This window comes from Danio aesculapii, chromosome 14, assembly GCF_903798145.1.
Source record: "Danio aesculapii chromosome 14, fDanAes4.1, whole genome shotgun sequence".
Taxonomy (NCBI): Eukaryota; Metazoa; Chordata; class Actinopteri; order Cypriniformes; family Danionidae; genus Danio; species Danio aesculapii.
In genome coordinates this window covers 31,560,719-31,584,026 of record NC_079448.1, presented here as the reverse complement: position 1 = coordinate 31,584,026, position 23,308 = coordinate 31,560,719, and the positions used below count along the sequence as shown (strand labels likewise).

The following is a 23,308-nucleotide window of genomic DNA, read 5'->3' as shown; positions in this document are numbered from 1 at the left end:
TTCAAAATGCGAGTCATAAATAAACAAATCCAATTCGTAAATTCAAAATGCGAGTCATAAATAAACAAATCCAATTCGTAAATTCAAAATGCGAGTCATAAATAAACAAATCCAATTCGTAAATTCAAAATGCGAGTCATAAATAAACAAATCCAATTCGTAAATTCAAAATGCGAGTCATAAATACACAAATCCAATCCGTGAATTCAAAAGACAATTCATAAATACACAAATCCAATTTGTAAATTCAAAATGCGAGTCATAAATACACAAATCCAATTCGTATATTCAAAATGCGAGTCATAAATAAACAAATCCAATTTACTTGGCATAAATATTTATTTTTACTATGTGAATTCATGGATTGTGGGTTGTATTTATGAATTGTGTTTTGAATTTACAAATTGTATTTTGTAAAGGTGAATTGCTCTGTACATACTATTATTCATGTTATTATTCATGTCATACATTTTATTTTCGAGACTGATGTGGCTCCATTAAAAACAAATATTGCATTTTACTCAAACATATAACTATCAATTGTATACCCAGAGAAACAGAGTTTTTCCCAAGTGGTCTCTTACTTTTTTCCATAGCTGTTTAATAAAAAATAAAAATAAATAAATAAATAAATAAATAAACATTTTAATCATTGTCCATGGCCTGGGTTTAATTTCCAGCTAAATAATTGTTAAATATAATTGCTCACTCTCAAATCTAAATAGACTGCCCTTTGGCTATGTAATAAGATTAATGTCTTATTTTGTCCACAGAAAAAGAGATTTGTAGCAAGCGTCTATTCATCAATGATGCAGCCAAAGACTTTTGTGTGCTTTCTATCTGCTTGGCCTTGTTTAGCAAGTGTTTGCTCTGCGAGACGCTAAATCTGCGACAGTAAAAAGCCTCTCGCGCTTTCTCTCCTCTTATCCTCTTCTTCTCTTTTTAAACACAAGTATCAACATGTGCCAAGGACTATAAGAGAAGGACGTGTAAATGTGCTGGATTACACTCATGAACGAAGACTATTGACAAACAGAATTTCAAGAGTTTGCTCTTAATATCTAAATCCAGCCAAAGGAGAACACATCAAGTATGTGTGTGTGAGTGTGTGGCGTGGATCAGTGCTGGCCTGACCATGTAATCTGCTGTTTTTTCGCAATGGCAACAGTGCTGGATCAAACAAGGAATAAGAGTAAAGCTGGTCTCTAAGTGCTGGGAATTGGGAGAGATTCTAGAGCTCAGGCACAGAAGGGGTGGGTGAAGGAGTCTGACCCCCTGTCTAAAGATCACGCAGAACTGATCTGAGCTCAGTGGCCCTGTGACGCTATCTAGGGGTGATGCACTCTAATAACCCAGTTGCTGATCTGTGTTCAGTGAGTGATAGGTGGAGAAATATATTGTGAAATTAGGATATTTTTTCTGTCCATGCAATGAATGTCAAAATATTTCATAGATATGTTATCTTTTACAGAAAAATTATAACATTAACCGTATGTAAACATTTGTTGAAATTTCTTGTTTGCTTTACAAAATTAATGAACACAGAGCGTTTAGGAACATTACACGTGTGAGTAAATCATGACAGAATAATTTTTATTTTTGGTGAACTGTACTTTTATTTCTTAGTAAGAACATGAATTAGGACAAATCATATAGAAGTAATATAAATAACGATCTCACATTTTTGATGGCCCTTTTTCAACATATTTTGTTAATGTTAAGATACATTGCAGCTACATGCCAACTAATTCGTTAAAATACTAATTAAAACATGCCAACTAATTCTACAAAAGAAATGAGCACAGACAGTTTAGGAACTTCACCACGGTAAGTACTGTAAATCATGACAGAACTATGTTTTTTCTTCTTTTTATGGGGGGTGACTCTTATTTTGGCGGCACGGCGGCTCAGTGGTTAGCACTGTTGCCTCACAGCAAGGTCGCTGGTTCGAGCCCCAGCAGGGGCACCTGGCATATCTGTGTAGAGTTTCCATGTTCTCCCCGTGTTCGTGTGGGTTTCCTCCGGGTGCTCCAGTTTCCCCTACAGCCCAAAGATATTCGCTATAAGTGAATTGGGTAAACAAAATTGGCCATAGTATTTGAGTGTGTTGGTGAATGTGAGAGTGTATGGGTGTTTCCCGGTACTGGGTTGTGGCTGGAAGGGCATCTGCTGGTTAAAACATTTGCTAGAATAGTTGGCGGTTCATTACATTTAATACATAGGGGACTGAGCTGAAGGAAAATCAATATACTTCATGATAAGGCAAGAAATAAATTAAATATTAATAGAATTTATAGAAATAATATAAACAATAGCAATAGAAATAATATAATACTAGAAATAATAGTATCAATTTATTTTGATGGTTTCCCTGGTCTCACCTGTCTGCTTATCACATTTCTCTAATGTGATGAGCAGACAGCCTGTTAATACTCTAATGAGAATTTGTTGGCATGTGATTACAATGCAACTCAGTTAACAAAATGTGCAAAAGAGACCATCAAAATAATGTGATACCAAAAAAAAAAAAAAACAGAACATACTGTAATAGTGACGTTGAACAGACTTTTTCATCCCTTTCTAGGTCCTAACTATGATTTACCAAAGCATGATTTTTATTTCTTACAGCATTTTGTGTAATCAAATGCATGCAGTTTCTTTAAAAAAAAAACAGAAAAGGGTATGCATTCAAACATTCAGAATCTTTAAATGAACTGTACTGGATTTGAATATTTATAATAGTAATTTGTTTACTCCAGGTTGTGATACTTTTTAAATGACATAAATCTACTTTGATACATATATATATATATATATATATATATATATATATATATATATATATATATATATATATATATATATATATATATATATTCCAAATATTGTTGTTTGTTCAAACTAAGTAACAACACAATTCTTGAGTTTTTGGGGCTGAACAACCTAATGGGGTATATGCACACAGACTTTTATTGTCAGCCCCAGGGCTTTCGGTTAATGGTCATCCCATACAAAATTGAAGCGTTTAAGATCTGATTTCTTTAAAAAAACAACAATCTTCACTGCCTGGCTGAGATACAATAAAAAGTGGGTATCAGACCAAACAAGAAGCAAAGCATAATATTATATTGTTCTGCACCATGTCTTTAAAATATGGAAATTAGTATTTTACCCCACTATATTCAATGGAATTTCTGCACTAGCCTACTGCTAATGACTGATTTTGAAACTCCTCCTCCTTTCCTAGATGGGTGGCACGGTGTTACAGTTAGCACTGTTGCCTCATAGCAAGAACGTCACTGGTTCTAGTCCTTACCAAGCCAGCCGAGTTACACATTCTCCCCGTGCTCACGTGGGTTCCCCTGGGTTCCCCGATTTCCTCCCACCGTGCAAAAACACGCAACTCAAGTTAATTGACTAATCCAAATAGGCACCATAGACATGCTCCCAGTAAGTAGAATCTCTTAAGAGCAATCACTATCTGTTCATTAGCTACTACAGCAGGGGGGTTCTCAAGACCTACCTGAGCTCAAACTCCCCTCTCGTCTTGCAAACGAGAGGGAGCCCCGAGCTCAAGGATCTTAGGAGCTCAGGGCTCTCTCCGGGACAGCATACCAAACAAGCTTTATAAGTGTGAACTCTTGAAACAGTCTTCCATCTCTTTTTATGCGTTAACAACCAAATGGATGCTTAAGTCTATTTAACTGATTATATTTGATTTACATTACAACATCGATACTGTAAAAGGAACCTTATGAAATAAAAAAGTCTCATAAAGCTTTCACCTTGAGGTCATCATTGGCTAAAAAAACACTAGCTTGCATACAGTTCATTGTTTTATGTTCAAATAACTTAAATTTGTAAAAACTAACAAATTACTCTAATTCCTTTGTGTTATCGCAACACAAATCAATTGTGTGGAACACAGTACTTTTTTACTCTACACTAAAAAATTATTTATTTGATTTTTAAAGTAAGTGATTGCAAATAATTTATATGGACTGAATTTAAAGAAACAACTTGAGTTAAACATTAGAAACTTTAATTTGTTTGTTTAAATTCACCCAATATAAATAGTTTACAACCATTTACCTTTAAAAAAACAGTCCAGTGAATAAATATTTCAGGGTAGAAAGCTTACTCTGGAATGAAAAATACACACAAAACCTCTTTTATACTACCACACAAACAAAAACTACACTTTCTAGATTAAAGGACCAACATAACTGACTTTACCCACTGACCCATCTTACCCTAGTCACTCCTACATTCTGTTCCTTCCAGATTGGCTGCTATAAAAGTGATTCTGCAGTGCTAAGGTGAAGTAAAGTTTAGCCTCTGTCTCTCATTAGCTCTATATGGTGTGCTGGAAATAGGTCTGGACATTGTTAACTTCTGTTTAAGGGTGCCTTTGTTTGTAACACTATGTATGGATGTCTGGGGCCAGAAGATGAATGCCTCTTCTCCTCTAGAGGCATGATCCCTGTGGCTGCAGTAAAAGTCCTCGTCAGCAATCTGCTATAACAGTGGATCTAGAAGACATGGCCTGATTTTGGGCGCAGGTGCAGGGTGAAGGAGGGCACTGTACAGATGTTCAATGAGGAGGGAGGTGAGTGACCCCGTAACCCGAGCGAGACACTTAGCATCTGCCAATATACATGCCTGAGGATGTGTATACATATAAATATACATGCATGCAAAATAATTACATTTCAAAACAATACCTGCTGCGAGGTACCTAGCAAAGTTCACTGCACATAACAAAAGAATACAAACTTTTGAACGGCAGATGTCAGAGATTTTCACTGACTTTTCCAGCATCACACAAAAGGATTAAAGCTAAGTTTATCAAATGTAAAATATTTACAGTTCCTTACAGTCAGGTTAGATAAACAGACTTTATTTAGCCCACTGCCATGAGAATTCAAAGTGATGTTCAAAATGTTTGTCATGGTGGCATATCATTGTGTTCATGAATGTCAGTTATTCAGCTGTCAAAATACATTTCATAAATTTTCATAAAGGACAAAGAACTTCAATAATCAAGAGATGTTAAAATTAGATGGAGCAGCCACTCTTAAAAACAAAAGCTCCAATTTTGAATTTAAGAGAGCTTACGGGAACTTGCTATGAAAAGATCTCAAAATAAACATTTGTTTCTTAATGTGAAAGTCATTTTAATAATCTGGTGAACCTTTCTCCACTATAAAAAATACTGTGTGGAATGTAAAAATTCTATTGATATTAATGAAGCTATTGATATTAATGATGTCATTAGATAGCTTTTATTTATTTATTTTTTTTGAGTGTGCACTGTAAAAATCTGTAGATTTGCAGTTTTTCATATCCTGTGATTTTGTTTGGATTTTTTACCATTTATTTATGCTTTTGAATTGCATTATGGGACTTTCTTCCAAATATGTTTAACCTTGAAAAGTCTGAAAAAGTGAGTTTTATTAGCATTTTTAATAGTTTAATGTGATTTATTGTCTGGGTTAGTGTGGCATATTACTGTACAAAAACCTTGTAATAAACTCCCAATATTTTTTGACCAATTTCTTTAAACATTATTTCTTATACATTATATTATTTCAAACTACTAAAAGCCACTTTGCTGAACTGTAAAGTTGAATTTTTAACATCGTCTCATGATGCAATTCACTCCCGTAAAATAAAACAGAAAACATTTGTGAATCACAATATACAGAAACAGATCATTTCATTAACAGATCATTTTTCAGTGTATGATCAAATTTCAGGTAAAAATACTGCATTGTTTGTTTAAAACATTTCAGAATAATAGCCTGCTTGCTAATCACTAATTGCTGAGCCAATGAGAAGTGAATGTGTAAACCAAGGCTTAAAACCAACTATATTATGGGTTGTCATTGTTTATTTAAAAAGTGAGTTTATACAGAGTTAATTGACCTCATACAATTTAGACAGCCATCTTTACTTTTATCAGGTAATTTAATAGTAAAATTGTTACACATAATATAATTGTTATAAACATGTTTTTATAAATAAACTGGTTAGGCATTTAAACCGGAAATGCACTGAGTGAAAGAACCAGTTTGCAGAAAAGAATCACACTTGCCTGTTTGCCTGAGACTGCAGATATCGACTGATCATTTCTCTATATATGATCCTAACGTATCATCAGGAGTCATATATTCATTTTTAGACCCAATACCCTAACTTGCATAGATTACAAATTACCCAAGAATGTTTTCCAAAACATTTTTTTTCAAGAAGTGCAGAGTATTTGTGCAATTAACCGAAAGACAGAGGCTTGTGGCAGGATTAAATTCCTAACTTACTAATAGCATTTTGCATATGATTTTGAGATTTGAAACTGTTATTTTTTTCTTCTAACAACAAGAACCAGCAAATATTATGCAGCAAAGAAAGCAATTAAACCAGTTTCTGAAATATCCACTTACAAAAACCTTGTTGTCCTTTCACAAAATTGTAGAATGAAGGTAGACAGTATTTTGATGCAAAAATAGCTTTCTGATCCCAGTAAATGTTTGTTAAAAAGTTTCACATAAAAAAATAAGTTTGTATTTTTTATAATCTACACAGAATAGTGGATGTTTATCCGTAGCTGATGTCATAAATACTACACTGTAAAAAAATACTGTGTTCCACACAACTGATTTGGGTTGGAATTAACATAAAGGAATTAAGTTAACTTATTAGTTTTTACAAATTTTACTGGATTTAAGATAAAACAAATAAGCCCCCCCCCCCCACCACCTAATAATAATAATAAAAATTATTATTATGTTATTTCAGCTTATTTTAAATAAGTATTAGTGTATACTGTAACTATTGAGTGTATATTGAACAAATATAGTAGAGTTTTAAAGAAACTTAGTATGCTAACAGATTAGAAATTAAAGATTAACCAGCAGGCTCAATCCTGATTTTATACAGTTAATGCCATATTCTCAGCAGAAAATGAAGTCTAACTACTGTATAACAATACATGGGTAAATTCATGATTTATTCCTTATTTATCAGGGGTCACCTCAGCGAAATGACTATTCTAGCATATGTTTTACACAGTGGATACCCAATACTGGGAAACATCCATACACACTCGCATTCACACATGCACTCATACTACGGCCAATTTAGTTCATCCAACAGACCTATAGTGCATGTCTTTGGACTGTGGGGGAAACTGGAGCACCTGGAGGAAATCCATGCGAACACAGGGAGAACATGCAAACTACACACAAAAATGCCCAGCTGGGATTCGAATCAGCGACCTTCTTGCTGTGTGGTGACAGTGCTAACCACTGAGTCACTGTGCCACCACTATTCCTTCTAATAACTGGCTTATTACTTGCCTATTACTAAGATATTAGCTGTTTATTAGTACTTACAATATAAAAAAATCTTAATCTACATCAGAATGCTACCCAATACCCAAATCCAACCTTAATAATAATTAATAAGCAGCAAGTTAGTAGCTAAAAGTGTTTGTTGTTTATTAATAGCAAGAATTGTACCTTAAAATAAAGTTTGACCAATCAATGTTTATAAGTTCAGTTTCAAGTTCAGTGTCCTCTGGAAATCTCTGAATTTGACAGCATATCAAGTTTGCGCGTTTACTTGGTTTCAACAACAATGAACTAAACATCCATAAAAACATATCTGATTCAAACACACTCGCTGTTTAACAGAGCTATTTTTTTTTAATAAATCACAAATGTAATATCATGCAGATCTAAGTCAGTCCATTCTTTTTTTTAAATATTCAAGGTTAAATTACAGCATCTGATTCACTCACTCTTCATAAATGCCTTAGTACAGTACATTTAGCTGCATAACCAGATTTGAGAGAGAGAGAGAGAGAGAGAGAGAGAGAGAGAGAGAGAGAGAGAGAGAGAGAGAGAGAGAGAGAGAGAGAGAGAGAAGGAGAGAGAATGCAGTTAGTCCAAAGCTTGAGAAAACAACAAATGCAAAAGTCAGTTGTGGTCGAGGCGAAACACTGTAGGCTCCCCGTCAGCCCTTCCTAGACTGATGAAAAGGTTGTTTTCATATTCATGAAGAAGCATTCTTCATTCGTAAACCTCTGCACGCATCATCAACTTTTATCCCGCGTCGACTATGAAATGGCTGTGTAGAGGCTCTGTGTGTGTGTGTATGTGTGTGTGTGCGAGGGAAAAAAATCCCACCCGCAGTGCACGGTAATCGCTGTCCTTTTCACTCTCGATGTCTCCTTTACTCTAGGACACTGACAGATTTACACAGCCTCAAACACTTATTTTTAGGAATGACTAATTGAAGGCTTATTTTAGAGGATAATCAAGGCTCTTTGTGCATCAATGTTTTATAAAAATTGCTGCCTATTATAAACTGATTGGCTTATGCATATTAGTTATTCTGGAAGACGTATTAAGACATAGTCGACAGGCAAAACATGTCAGTTCATGCACCTGTCGATCTTCACACCTTTTTATAAGTCTTTTTTTTCTTTCAAGAATAAGGTCCAAGATTTAGAATAAATGTTACTTGAATAAATAAAAGAGTGTAATTAAGAAACAGCCGCTGAGACCTCCTACTTTTATAGGCCAAAACAAAAACCCCTTCCCAGCAATTTCACTGATAACATGGTGGTTTTCTGTCACCACTGCGAGTGCCAGGATTTAACTCTCTGCAGATTGCAGTGAGGCTAGACACAATATACAGCACGTCCCAGATCAGAGCCACTTGAGTACAGCTGCCTGCTCGCCGTATGCTGGACTACACATTAATTGAATGGAAAATGACGGCTGTTTTAGCACATAATCAATCATTCAGACAGAATTTTGCATATTAACAATCAAAAGGTACAAATTTGGCTCGTTATCAAGGACAGTATCGCTGTAAAAAGTTTTTACATTGAAGCAAATTAACTTTACAATAATTTCAACTGACTTATGACTGCAATTAGGATTTCATATTCATCTTAAAACTTAAGCTTAAAGTTAAATAACTTATTTTGGTTAACTGGTTGGATAACTTATTTATTTATTTATTTTTATTCATTCATTTTCATTCAGTCCCTTTAATATTCTGGGGTTTGCCACAATGGAATGAACCGCCAACTTATCCAGCATATCTTTTTTTACGCAGCAGATGCCCTTCCAGCTACAACTCATGGATTCCCCTGGGAAACATCTATGCACACTAATTCACACACATTCACTACGGACAATTTAGCTTACCCAATTCACCTGTACCGCATGTCTTTGGACTTGTGGGGGAAACCAGAGCACCCAAAAGAAACCCACGCAAACATGGGGAAAACATGCAAACTCCACACAGAAATGCCAACTGACTCAGCTGAGGCTCGAACCAGCGACTTCTTGCTGTGAGGTGACAGTGACAATGTGTGCCACCAAAATTTTATTCAAGTGCCACCAGCGCTACCCACTGTGCAACCAAAATAAACTGGCCAGCACATGAAACTTTCCTGTCAACATTTGGCCACTTGAATAAATTCAAAATTTAAACAAAATAATATTAACAATGTAGAGCTTCCTGGTTTTTCTAGCCTCTCTTGTAAAATGTACATTTGAAAATTCATGGATAACAACAATAGCCAAATTAGTAATAAAATTAAATTATATAAGCTTCAAAATTAACTTTTGGTGCTTCACACCTTTTTATTAGTCTTATTTCTTTCAAGAATAAGGTCCAAGATTTAGAATAAATGTTACTTGTAAAATATTTTTGCTATTTAACAAGTCAGTACTTACGTCAGTTTCTTTTTTTTTTTTTGCTTTTCTTAAAGCCTTCTTTGGTGAGTTAATTTCACAACTTATGCAGGCATAGCAATCAAAATAGGACAAATGAGCTCATGTATGGGACAAATTCTGGACTTTTGTTAGTGAGAGGTGGGTCTTTTGAACCACCCGACCCCACCTGGCTACGGGCCATTATAATGTATGCAAATCAACACTGAATTATTATCATAATAAATAAATAAATAAATAAATAAATAAATAACAATATTTTTTGTTGAATTTCTTCATCATCATATATCCTTTTCCTGTCACATGGCATTGCATCACATCACATTGCCTCCAAACTCCCTGGCAGCAGAACTGAAAATCACGCAATTGTCCAGTACTGAACTGATCTCCCCTCACTGCAAGGAACATGACTGCTAACCCATAGCATTCTCCAGGTATTCTACAATTCTATTTACAACCCTGCACTGATCATTCCAGCAAAAACTGATATGACAACATCATTAATAGCAACTCGTAGTAAACAGAATAGCAAAACATCCAGGCATGGTGCACCCAATCAATAGATACATAATTTATAAAGGAAGACAGATAGTAGACATTTTTTCTCTCTCTCCCAAATGCACCAAAAACACATTTCACTTTATCTCACGTGCAGTAATGTGATCTGACAGTACTCAAGTTCAGATGGGTTACATGCCAGCCTACTCGCATTCGCTCGGTCTGAAAGAGCTGTGCATTAGTTTACTACTGGAAACATGTACACCCCTGACAGCTTGTGTGTCTGAAAACATAGTGGACTAGTTTTTTTCTTCTTCTTTTTTTTTGCCAGTCTCAACAGCGCAGTGTGCAGGTCATCTAGTTTGACACAGATCCAAACCTACATGGCTCAGCTCGTTTCTACTAAAAGCAGATCCCCACACAGTCCAGCGTGCCTGAGGTTAGCACTTAAAGCACCCCCTGCTCTTTCTGGGACGGTGCCTGTGCTGGGCAGAGCCGAGCGGAGAGGAATTGGCTTTCAGTGCATTAGTTTCACAGTAGAACTCCGGAGGCCTACTGGCAGAGGGAACAAAAAGCCACCATGTTTGTTTTCCAGGCTCAGCCTCAGTAAAAATGTTTATTGATATTTTCTGTGGTTCAACGCGAGTGTCGGATGCTAAGGAAGGATGCCCGCTCAGCAGCCGCAGCCAAGAGGAACAGTGGGTGTCCGGACTTCTGCTTTTTTCTTTTCATTTTTTTCCCTTTCTTTTTTTCAGAGGCTCTTTTTCATGACCACTGGTCTAAAAAAAGTGTTACAACTAATTCAAATGGCTTTATAAAGTCTGTTTTGCTATCTATAGTAATCCATTTGTAAAATACACTTCATTCATCTGAATGGATGAATGAATGAATGAATGAATGAATGAATGAATGAATGAATGAATGAATGAATGAATGAATGGATGGATGAATGAATGAATGAATGAATGAATGAATGTTTACCTTTCCTTAGGTTGGCATCATGTTATTCACCTTTATCTAGTTTTGTCTGGCCAAACCTCAGACTGATGGCTAAAGGTATCGGAACTTTAGCCACTTTGAATGATCAAGAACCACCCACTTTGTTATATGACTGACAGGTTAACCAACCAATCAGATTTAGCTTTTGTGGCATGCCATGAAATGTTCTCAGAATAACAACATCAATAATTTGCGAACATCTTTAAAAGTTTACAACAAAGACACTTTCATATTCTGACTGATCTGTCAGCAAAATATAAAGAATATCAGTAGGACATCTACAGTAGGTAGACTTTGTTTTGTGATCCATTCATTAATTTGGTGACACAATTTCAAAGTAAAAATTAGGCAGATTGAGACGACTAAGCATGACTAAAAGTTTTTTTGCTCCATAAAAGCAAGTTTTTGTTCAGTATCCACAATTCGCAAGGTATTTGTTAGTGTCCACAAATAAAAAAAAAATCAGTTTCTGTTTTTAACAATGTCTTTCTCTTATCTTTATGACCAAAATGAAAGAATGTTGAGGTATATAAGGTTTATGAAGTGTAAGCTAACTGCCAGACAAAAAAAGAGAGAGTATAAGCATACCTGAATGTTGTGGACATCCCAAAATGAAGCTTTTATGCAGTGATCGCATACTTTTAATATTCATTCATTCATTCATTCATTATCTTTCGGCTTAGTCCCTTCATTAATCTGGGGTCGCCACAGTGGAATGAACCACCAACTAATCCAGCATATGTTTTACGCACTGGATGCCCTTCCAGCTGCAACCTATCACTGGGAAACATTCATACTCGTACACTACAGACAATTTAGCTTACCCAATTCAGCTATAGCGCATGTCTTTGGACTTGTGGGGAAAACAGGTACACCCGAAGGAAACCCACACGAACATGAGGAGAACATCCAAACTCCACACAGAAATGCCAACTGACCCAACCGGGGCTCGAACCTGCGACCTTCTTGCTGTGAGGCGATTGTGCTACCGATTGCGCCACCATGATGCCCATATACTTTTAATAATCCAGCATTTAAGTCAAATTGATAAATGCCAATTGACGGGTGTGCAGGCGGTAAATCACTGATTCAACAATGTCTCCGAAAGTTATATGTTTATTAATGAGCACTGTCATCAATATAAACATCACAGCTTTTTTATCCATTCAGTCTTGTACAAGATGGGAGGATAAAGATTGCTGCACACTTGACTCCCGGAAATCCTGAATATTTAAACCAATCAGATTACAACTAAGGATGCGTAAAAGTGTTTCCAGAAAAAAGTGCTATATACATCAGACATTTGGCCAAAAATCTGTTGCCGGTGTTTTATGTCTGAGGCTAAGACTAACCATTACCCAGCTCACACACACATCCACACACACATATAAATAAATAAATAAATAAATAAATAAATAAATAAATAAATAAATAAATAAATAAATAAACCCACAGACTAATACTTCAGCAAAACAGAAAGAAAATTATCTATTAAATGTGTCACACTAAATAGTTTCCACGGTTTCCTTACATTTATCAAAATATCTGTATTTTTCCACAATAACACATCCTCCCTTAAATGCCACTGGAAAAAAAGAAGACATTTTGCTTTAAAAATTAACTGCCAGGTCTAAAGTAAATCTTTTCCATTTATCCTCCTAAAATATTACCTATCTCAGGATCACTGAATGTTGTGAAAAAAGAATTATCAGTTTTTCAGTGAAAGGGATTTTTTAATACTGTCAAGTTGCTTGCTTTACATTGCAGAGCTTGTTTAAAAACTCCAAATTGATGTGATGCTTTCTTTTGCTCTCCTACTGATTTCACACCACTGTCTTTTTTGTTTTTGTAATCGAAACAAAAACACATTCACAACGTCACTTCAGCATGCACCACCCAGAAGTTCACCAACACTGTACTTCTGCAAAAGCATTTTTCAAGATTTTATTTTTCCATGAGTTTTTATTCATATAAGATTTATATAAGATTTTATTTTTCCATTTTTCCATAGATGTTTTTCTTAGAACGCAAAACTACCCATTATGCTTTGCGTGTATGTGTAAGGAGGATGCTTCAAACTTCCAGTCGGCAGCTTGATGCGTATAAACAGTCACATTCGGACAGCTTTGAAACGATAGTTTTAATCTATTTTACTTGCTTTTAATGTCATTGAACTAATACTGCTGTCGATCAGCGCCACCTTCTGGACTGATTATTTAAAAACTGCAGCGAGGTCATTTACCATTACCATCAGATGCCATTTAAATGGAGTCTTGTCAGTGATCATTTTCTCTTTTTTAGCAAATATATACCCAAATAAATGTGATTCACCAAAATGTTTGACACACATGTACTGTTCCACTTTAACACACACCTTTCAAAAAGTTGTGGGTCACAAAAACACTCAAAATGATATTGACAACCCTTTTCTGATCAATATTTACCAGTTGTAATTGCTGTAACGGAAGTTCTAAGCATCTTACCGGTAGACGCTGGTCACTATGGTGCCCTGCATGCAGCAAAGAAGAAAAAGGTCTATATTCAGACTGCATGATTTTAGCCCCGATTTCCCTCGCCAACATATTTTTGAGAAATCGCTGACAAATGCCTGAAATCACAGGCAAATCAGTGCTCGTTCACATGAGTAATAATCAGCCTGATCTCACGAGAAAACGTAAGTATTTTACGTTTTGTCAGTTTAGTGGCTAATTTGTACGAATTCGTACGAGTTCAGTTGTACGAAATTGTACGATTTTAAAAAGGAGGCGTGGCACCTAACTCCGCCCCTAAACACAACCGTCATAGGGGGATGAGCAAATCGTACTAAACTGTACGAATTAGATCGTACGAATTCATACGAATTAGCCACTAAATCAAAAAGTTATGAATTGCCATGAGATTGTTTTGGTAATAATCGCATAGTGTGATCAATCAAAGAAACAATCTGAGAGAATTTCTGATGAGTCGCTGACACCCGTGAAATATTTGGCATGTTTATTATTTGGAGCTGTTGGTGAGTCAAATCATGTTGTTCGAAATGTGTTCTGACTGAAAATAACATCTGCGATTACCAATGTGAGAGCAGCATCCACTAGTATGGGTATCTGTAGTCCAGCGGGAGGTTGGGGGAGAAGTTAAGGGCTTCTTTTTGGTCTATTTAGAACCAAGAAATGGAGCAAAGACCAGTTGAAATTTGGCAAAAGCAAGACTATTTGACGTGTCATCTGAGCAATATCACAACAGGGTCGAAAAAGAATAAAAGTTAAAGAGAAATTGTTAATTCCCTTCAAATGCCAGTTGAGCAAAACAAGTACATTTTACCCCAAAGACTTCTTTCTCATTATGAAGTTAATAACAAAATAAATACTATATGACCTCGCGTTGTTTCCATGTCACTTCTCGCATGTGTTTGGTTGTGAGACGTAGTTTGTGGACCGAGACAAAATTATAAAGTCATGTAGTGTGAAACCCCATGTCGCCGATTCATCCTGCAGTGTAAACACAGCAGCGATGAAACACTATAGCCCAGATAGTCATGCAGTGTGAAAACATCTGTGACACGACTACTTTAAAAATCGTGCAGTTTGAACTAGGCATAACGAATACATGCCTTCCTCAGACTAAATGGACAGCAGCTGGTCTGGAGTTCATGCAGTTGAACTCATGGATGTTTATTCTGTGAGGAGGTTTAATTAAAACACAGCTTGGTTGGTGGTAACAGAAGTAAATGAAAGCTGTGTGCTGGGCTCCGAATGAAAGATTTGCCTCACATTTAGTCTCTTTGGCCCAATCTTCTCCAGTAATGAGCAATAATAACAGTCTGAGAGAAGAGTCATCAAATCAGCCTGAAAATAAACAGGCTTTTGAAACCCTGCTCTAAAACCCACCCACATACAAACAGACCCAGTCCTCTGTTCTCAGTGCGAAGGCTTAAATACACTAATATAAAAACAATAGCTAAAAAAACCAAAAACAATTATGCAACAGCACGTCTTTAATTACTCCCGCAAAACAGCATAACATTAGCTTTAAGAGGGCATCCAGTACAAACTAAATTGTTTCAATAGAATTTCTTCAAAGCACATGGTGATTAAAAATTCATCGCATTAGGATCTACGGCTGATTTCACAGGCAGGAGTATGTGACTTTGGAAGGGGCTAAAAATAGCCAACCGACACTTTCCATTTATAATAAATGGATAGAAATGCAAACAGTAGTGTTCTGTACTCACAAACACACACGTAGCCACACAAGCACACACACACACACACATTCACAGCTCTTTCTAGGAGCACTCTCTGACACCTCAAACAACAAAACAGGTGCATTGTTTAAAAACAAAATTAGGGTTGTAAATGACAGGTTCAATAAAGCAACTTTGTACTTGAAAAATAAAATAAAATAAAATAAAATAAAATTAAATTAAATTAAATTAAATTAAATTAAATTAAATTAAATTAAATTAAATTAAATTAAATTAAATTAAATTAAATTAAATTAAATTAAATTAAATTAAATATAAACTGCATACATTAGTTGAAAAATTAATGTATGCATTCAAATAAAGTAAAATTAAAATAGATATGTTTATTTGAACTTGTAATCATTTCTTTCTAGGAGCTCTCTCTGTCAAACAACAAAACAGCTGGATAGACAAATAAAATAAGGGCTGTTAATCACAGGTTCAATAAGCAACTTTGTATTTTAAAAATAAAATAAAATAAAATAAAATAAAATAAAATGGAATGAATAAAATAAAATAAAATAAAATGGAATAAATAAAATGGAATAAATAAAATAAAATAAAATAAAATAAAATAAAATAAAATAAAATAAAATAAAATAAAATAAAATAAAATAAAATAAAATAAAATAAAATAAAATTAAATTAAATTAAATTAAATTAAATTAAATTAAATAAAATGGAATGAATAAAATAAAATAAAATAAAATAAAATAAAATAAAATAAAATAAAATAAAATAAAATAAAATAAAATAAAATAAAATTTAAACTGCATACATTAGTGGAAAAATCAACATGCACAAAATATGCAAAAAATGTAATTAAACTATACTGTTTCTTAATATAATATTTAAGTAAAGATAAAATACTACAAACATGACTATTTTCACAGTATACAGTTTGCTTCAATACTCACAATAATTAAACTAACACTATACTGTTCAAAGTTTGATTACTGTTAAGTTTAGGGGACAAAACATTATAAGAAATATATAATGTGACAGAAATTTTTACTTAAAATTAAAAAAGAAAAAAAAGATATGTTTGTTTGAACTTTTAATTAATTTAATATCCTTAATAGCAACAAATTAGCATATTAGAATGATTTCTGAATTCAGCTCTACAGGGATGAATGTGCATGCCTAGAGCAAACTGCTTCCAAATCGCATAACTTTTACAAAGCATTTAATCACAAAAAACAGAGGCTTTCTAAGAGAACTCTCTTTAACACAGCAAGGCTGCCAGTCACAGGGACTCACTGACAGCTGCAATAGCTCAAGTAATGACTGTGGCACCGTGTTCATGCCACCAGTGTCAGCGCTACCCACTGGCACAGACGTAGTCCAGCTGCGCATTCCGGCTCACTGGTGCACAGACACGCAATAAACACAGAAACAAAGAGATGCACTTCACTTTCCCTCATTTTCCAGCTTTTATATATTCAAATCTAAAACCAGCCATTAATAAGTGCACTCACCAGACACACAACAAGCTCAAAAACATCACCCACTCTTTATAATGTCTCTCAGCCTGAGTTACATTGGGTTGCTGGCCAAACATTTCAATTCCTGCACAGAAATTACCCTCAACAAGATTGCAGGACATCTAATTGGGACTTGGGACTCACACGAACACCCATTTCCAATCTCAATCTAGCACATAAACACACTTATTTGTTCAAATAACATTCTTCGGACTTGTACACAAAATCTAAAGCTCAAGGCAACATGATAATAAGCCAATTATTTAGTGCTTTATTTTCAGCCTAATTGCGAGCTTTGAAACTCCTCACAGCTGAATGTGTCATCAGATCAAGGAAATGCAAACTATATGACAAACTTGCAAAGAATATGAATGATTCCCAAGCCTCTAATATTCAAAGTAGCAAACGTGATAAAGAGCACTGCATCACAAACACAGCGAATGGTATATCAGTCAAATAAGAAAGTTTTCACTGATTAGAATATAAAAACTATAGATATTATAATAATGCTATGTTTTCTGTAAAAATTACAGCTTGATTAGGGCATCTATATTCAACAATGTAATGCAGTTCTAAAATGATGAAAGAACAAAAGAACTGATGATTGTGCTATGAATACCATCACCATCATCATTTCTATTGTCAATGCTCTGTGATGTAGATTGTAAAATATATACACAACTGATTCATATCTATGGTTTCCAGCATAGAAGACAAACATTTATGCTAGCTTGAGAAAGTTTGACCAGAAAAACTAGAAGTTTAAGTAGCTTATCTTGAAATTGATTTCGGTTGCAGACAGACAGACAGACAGACAGACCCTTAAAATATGAAGGTTTTAAGCTTGGAGCTGTTTTGAGTTTTTAAGATTATTTGCAATATCGCTTAATGTGGATACAAAGACATGTTAGCTGTTTTGTTACGCTATTTTGCATGGCTAATAAGTGTTTCTGGGTGGTTGCTTTGTGCTAGCATGCCTTAATATGCTGCTAGCATGTTTAAGCACATTGTTTTAACACACTGTTAACATTTTCTAGCTTGTTTCAGCAAGTTGGCAGCATGTGTTGAAGCATTTAGCATGTTGCTAGCATTTTGACATGTTTGAACATATTAGCATGTTACTGTCATACTGGAAAGGTTTACTGTAGAATGTTGTTATAATTTACTAGAGCTACTTGCTTCCAGCTTTCTCCACTACTCTTCTGCCTGAATTGCTTGAATGTTCCATTCCACAACCTGAAATATTATGGCTTTTACTCTCTTTTCTTCATCTATGCTAAGCTAATTTGACACTGTAGAAACGCAGCACATTGTTTTACACACTGTCGACATTTTCTAGCATGTAGCAGCAAGTTGGCAGCATGTGTTAAACTATTTTCAACATCATTTAGCATGCTGCTAGCATTATGACAAGGTCTATTACTGTATGTTGCTGCCATGTTTGGGCAAGTTACTAGCATGTTGCTGTCTTGCTGGCAAGGTTTAGAATGTTGATTTAATTTACTAAAACTACACCAGCTTTCAACACTACTCTCATGCCTGCCTGAATTGCTGGAACGTTCCACAATCTGAAATATTATGGCTGTTACTCTCTTTTCTTCATCAATGCTATGCTAATTTGACAATTTGTAAAAACCTAGCAAATTGATTTAACACACTGTTAAAATTTCTCTAGTATGTTTCATCAAGTTGGCAGCATGTGTTAAAGTACTACCAGCTACATTTAGCATGTTGCTAGCATTATGACAAGGTGTAGTAGCCTACTGTAAGTTGCTGCCATGGTTGAGCATGTTAGCATCTTGCTGTCATACTGGCAACGTTTAGAATGTTGTTTTAATTTACTACATTTACACTAGCTTTCTACACTACTCTTATGCCTGCCTGAACTGCTGGAACGTTCCACAATCTGAAATATTATATACTCTCTTTTCTTCATCAATGCTATGCTAATTTGACAATTTGTAAAAACCTAGCATATTGATTTAACACACTGTTAAAATTTCTCTAGTATGTTTCATCAAGTTGGCAGCATGTGTTAAAGTACTGCCAGCTACATTTAGCATATTGCTAGCATTATGACAAGGTGTAGTAGCCTACTTTAAGTTGCTGCTATGGTTGAGCATGTTAGCATCTTGCTGTCATACTGGCAACGTTTAGAATGTTGTTTTAATTTACTACATCTACACCAGCTTTCTACACTACTCTCATGCCCACCTGAATTGCTGAAATGTTCCACAATCTGAAATATTATGGCTTTTACTCTCTTTTCTTCATCTATGCTAAGCTACTTTGACACTTTTAAAAAAGTGCTATATATACTGTAAAAAGCTTAATTAAACTTTAGCATGCTTTACATTATATTTATATTATAATTGTGCTGTTTTGTTTTGGCATTTTAATAAAATGAAGAAGTAAAAATAGTTTTCTTTTCAGCAAATGCAAATTTGACGGCAGTTTAAAAGAGAAAGTTAGGCTGCTAACAGGCCCAATAACGCTATTAGTGGTCACCTCGTCTGCACTGAGAGACACTGATTTCCCCTCTCATATTTTTGATCTTCTCTCATCCATAATCCTTCTGGTGTGTCGTTCTAGAGCCGTGGTGCTGGCAGTGTTGGAGTGAATTTATTTACAGCGTGGTTAGTCTGCAAATGATTGATGTTGCTGCAGCAAACAGTAAACCAATTAGAGGCATGATGTAATGTCATTTTAAAAGGTTTATAATCGCGTTGCTCCTGAACTCGGGCCCCTGATCAGACGTAATAAAGATTTATAGCAGATCAAAGGAGAGGCTAATGCCATTAACAATAGATTATATTCCAGAAGAAATTACATTAACAACTTTTTTTTCCTGCTCTCCGCTAAATATATCCCCTGGATTGCAGATTTGGATGCGGGGCAAAGTTTGGAGGACTGTGGAGCGTACGGAGCATTAATTACTGTGAATGAGCACAGCTGTACCAGGACGACTCAGACCAACATTCTGTTCAGTCTGAGCAGTGATATAGTGAGGTTTTACACAACTGGTGAATGTCTAATAACTCACCACAACATAAATCAGTGGTCCATATGCAATGCCCTTGCAGGAAAACCAGCGCTGTTTGATTTCATATCCATTTGTTGTCACCTTGAGCTTCTCTAGTCATAAATATAACCTATTCCTGTAATAAAATGACCTTTTTAGGGACAACGACTAACATTATGTCCTTACCAGCTGCAACATGACAAAGTGACAAATGAAAAACACCATTTCCTCCATGTTATGAGCTGATCACACAGACCTTTTTCAGGCAGGCAACATTTTTGCCACCTTCCCGTTTTGTCAATGAGTGCGTTTACATGCACAATCTTAACCTGATTATGTCAATAAGCTGACGGTGCACGTGGTTATGTAAATGTGCTAATCTATTTTTTTTTTATCAGAGTAAGGTCATAAAAGGCTTAAGCATAAACCAATCGTCACAGCTATATTTTTGCACTTCGCGCAGATTTCTGCCAGAGCGTAAATGCATTAACCTGCTTTTTGTTGGTTTATTGAAGTAAGCATGTGTGATGTGTGACAGGAATGCATCTTTACTGTGAATATAAGTGCATTCAGACAAATCTCACAATTTAAAGTAAGAGCGGGGATTATAATGCAAGCTCAGGTGCTGTCTTGACCAAATAATTCCAGTATAACACTACGTCTTATCTTGTCTACTTGAATTTTTACGAATTTTTTTGGGGGGAATATTTTTATATTCAATCTACATATATAATTCTAAAAACAATTAAGCTAACTTAACTAATTTGCGTTGACAAACCCTGAAGGAACTGTGTGGAACCCAGATTTTTTTACAGCGTCTCAGGCATAAAAGTGTGACAATCAAAATGCTGCATCTTCAGAAGAGAGCAGTATAGTAGTACTAGTAAGGAACTTTATTAATCCCTGTGAGGGGATGTGTTTCCCACTGACAAATTGCAATACTATTCTTTTATTTGCAAAACTATTATTGCTTATTGGTTTTTATGTAAACAAGGGTCAACATTATTTCAAATAGATATTTTTGTAAGCCAACAACTTTTTTATATGTGAAAAAATGCATATTGCAGTATTAAAGGTTCAAGACAGTACTTTTTTTGAAGCGATTTGTGTGTGTTGAGCATCAGTTAAGACAACATAAGCAGTTGTCAGCATTAATTGTGGGGAAAACTCGATAATTTTGAGCTTTTGTCAGCTAATTTCAACTTACAAATTTTTGGGGCAAGATCAAAATTGTTGAAGCAAATCTGCTAGTGAAGTGATGTCGGTTTCTCATTATTATTCATAGCGGAGTTTTCATATCCTATGAGAAGACCCTGCTTCATAATTATTAATGAGAGTACATGCTTTCTGAAGGCAGACAGATCTGCCAAGCTGTGAGACCCAATGACTGAGTGAGACCGCGTCAGTGCATGGCACGGGTTGTATGTGTTTGTTTCCATGATTCACATGGTTTGTTGCATGTTTTTCCCCGCGATGCTGTCAGGGCCGATACAGCAAAGTTGTTGGTTTGCAGCAAGCATTTCTGTATGAGCTGTATGAGAATTAGAGAATGGCGGACTTTGTCTTTTATCAGTTGAGTTCATTACCATTTAGACACATCACCTATATCCGTGCTGCTGTGTTCGCCATATGTTTAAAATCCTCCAGATTACCAGCAGGGCTAATGGTTGAAATAGATATGGGAGGAGACCTGCTGCAGTGCTATTCACTGTCCCTGCATTCAGACCCGAGGATTCAGGGGGAGTCTGAATCGCAGTGCTCCATGCCCATTATGAAGCATTTTTGGAAAAAAGTCTAAGGTAGGCTTGAACCGAAAGAGGGAGGTTTCATGGCCCTTTAATATCCACCACACTGCTGAAGTGAACCCTTTAGACACTATTATAGTAATTATTTTATTATCTTGTTTTGTTTCCATTTATGTATTTTAAAAATATTTAAAAGTAATTTAGCATAATTTATACTCCGCAATTATATTTATCATTATAATTATTTATTATATATCCAGCAATTAACCTATTTCACTATATTTATTTATATATTTTTTCAAACACTTTTCAAAAAGTTTTTAGCTTTTAAACATTATTACAAGTTTATTTTAAATATCAAACAAATCTAAGAGTATTAATTTTAGTGAACAGCAACAACACTGTTACTATGAATGGTACAGTATATAGCTGTAACAATTACAAAAGTGACTAAATAATCTGAACAGACAAATCTTCTACAAAACTGTTTGAGAAAAAAAAAGATCCAAGGAGAGAGAAAGTGTGATGAAAGTGAAAGAGACTAATATCTTTTGTTCTGTATGGGTATGGTTTTAATGCTCATTTTGTTGCAGGTGTTATATTCTATTTTTATGTTAGCCAACCCATTGCCAATACACAAAAAACTGAATAAGATGAGGATGGGTGCATCAGCCAATGGGAGATGAGTGGGAGGGGCTTACCAGTAGGGGCTTGGGCCCGGAGCAGGTATGAGTTGGGGGAGATTTGGTCCTCTGGGTGGGGCTCCAGCATGGTGTGGGAGGAGCTGCTGTCCAGCAAGGGCACCTGACACTCCCTTATGATTGGCGGGACTGGATGGATGGGGGCGGGAGGTGGAGAAGGAGCAGGGGGCAGGAGGCTGGAGGAGGCAGTGGAGGGAGGGAGGGGACGACCTGAGGAATGGACAGATAAAAGGAGGAGACACACTTGTTATGATCATGCGACATGACAACACGGTAGATATCAACATACTGACATGACAAACTAATGACATAAACAGTTTACATAAACATAAAACAGATTACACTCTTTTAAGAGATCGAATGTACACTAAAAAAAATATTCAAAGATAATTCCTTGGATTTACTCTTTTGTTTTTAAGTTAAATGCTTGGAAACAATTTATTTGGGCTGAATTTAAACCAAAAAATTAAGTTGAACATTACTAAATTTAATTTGTTTGTTTAAATTCAGCACGTACAGTAACAATTTTTTTCAGAGTACTCAAATGTCTTCCATATATACAATGGACAAGAATATATATAGTCACGCCTGAAATTATTCACGCCCCTGACAAATCGGGGTTGGGGGGGGCGTTTGGACAGTCTCTCCCAATAGATAATAAAATGATATACAAGGAATTTTTTGATAAAAAAAAAAAAAAAAAAAAAATATATATATATATATATATATATATATATATATATATATATATATATATGTTTTTTTTTTTTTAATATATAATCATGAGTATGCCTTCCGGTGAAAAAAAAAGTCTAAAACCAAGAGGATTAATTAGTAATTGGTAAATTATTCATTCAAATGATT

At 35.2% G+C, this 23,308-nt stretch overlaps 1 protein-coding gene across 1 annotated transcript in view; it reads right to left on the bottom strand.

Annotated features, from left to right (window-relative positions):
- Positions 1–23,308, bottom strand: part of tenm2a (teneurin transmembrane protein 2a) — a 288,065-nt gene that overhangs the window by 154,421 nt on the left and 110,336 nt on the right. The window contains 1 exon segment of the mRNA XM_056471643.1: positions 22,445–22,654. Coding sequence (XP_056327618.1) covers positions 22,445–22,654 — 210 coding nt within the window.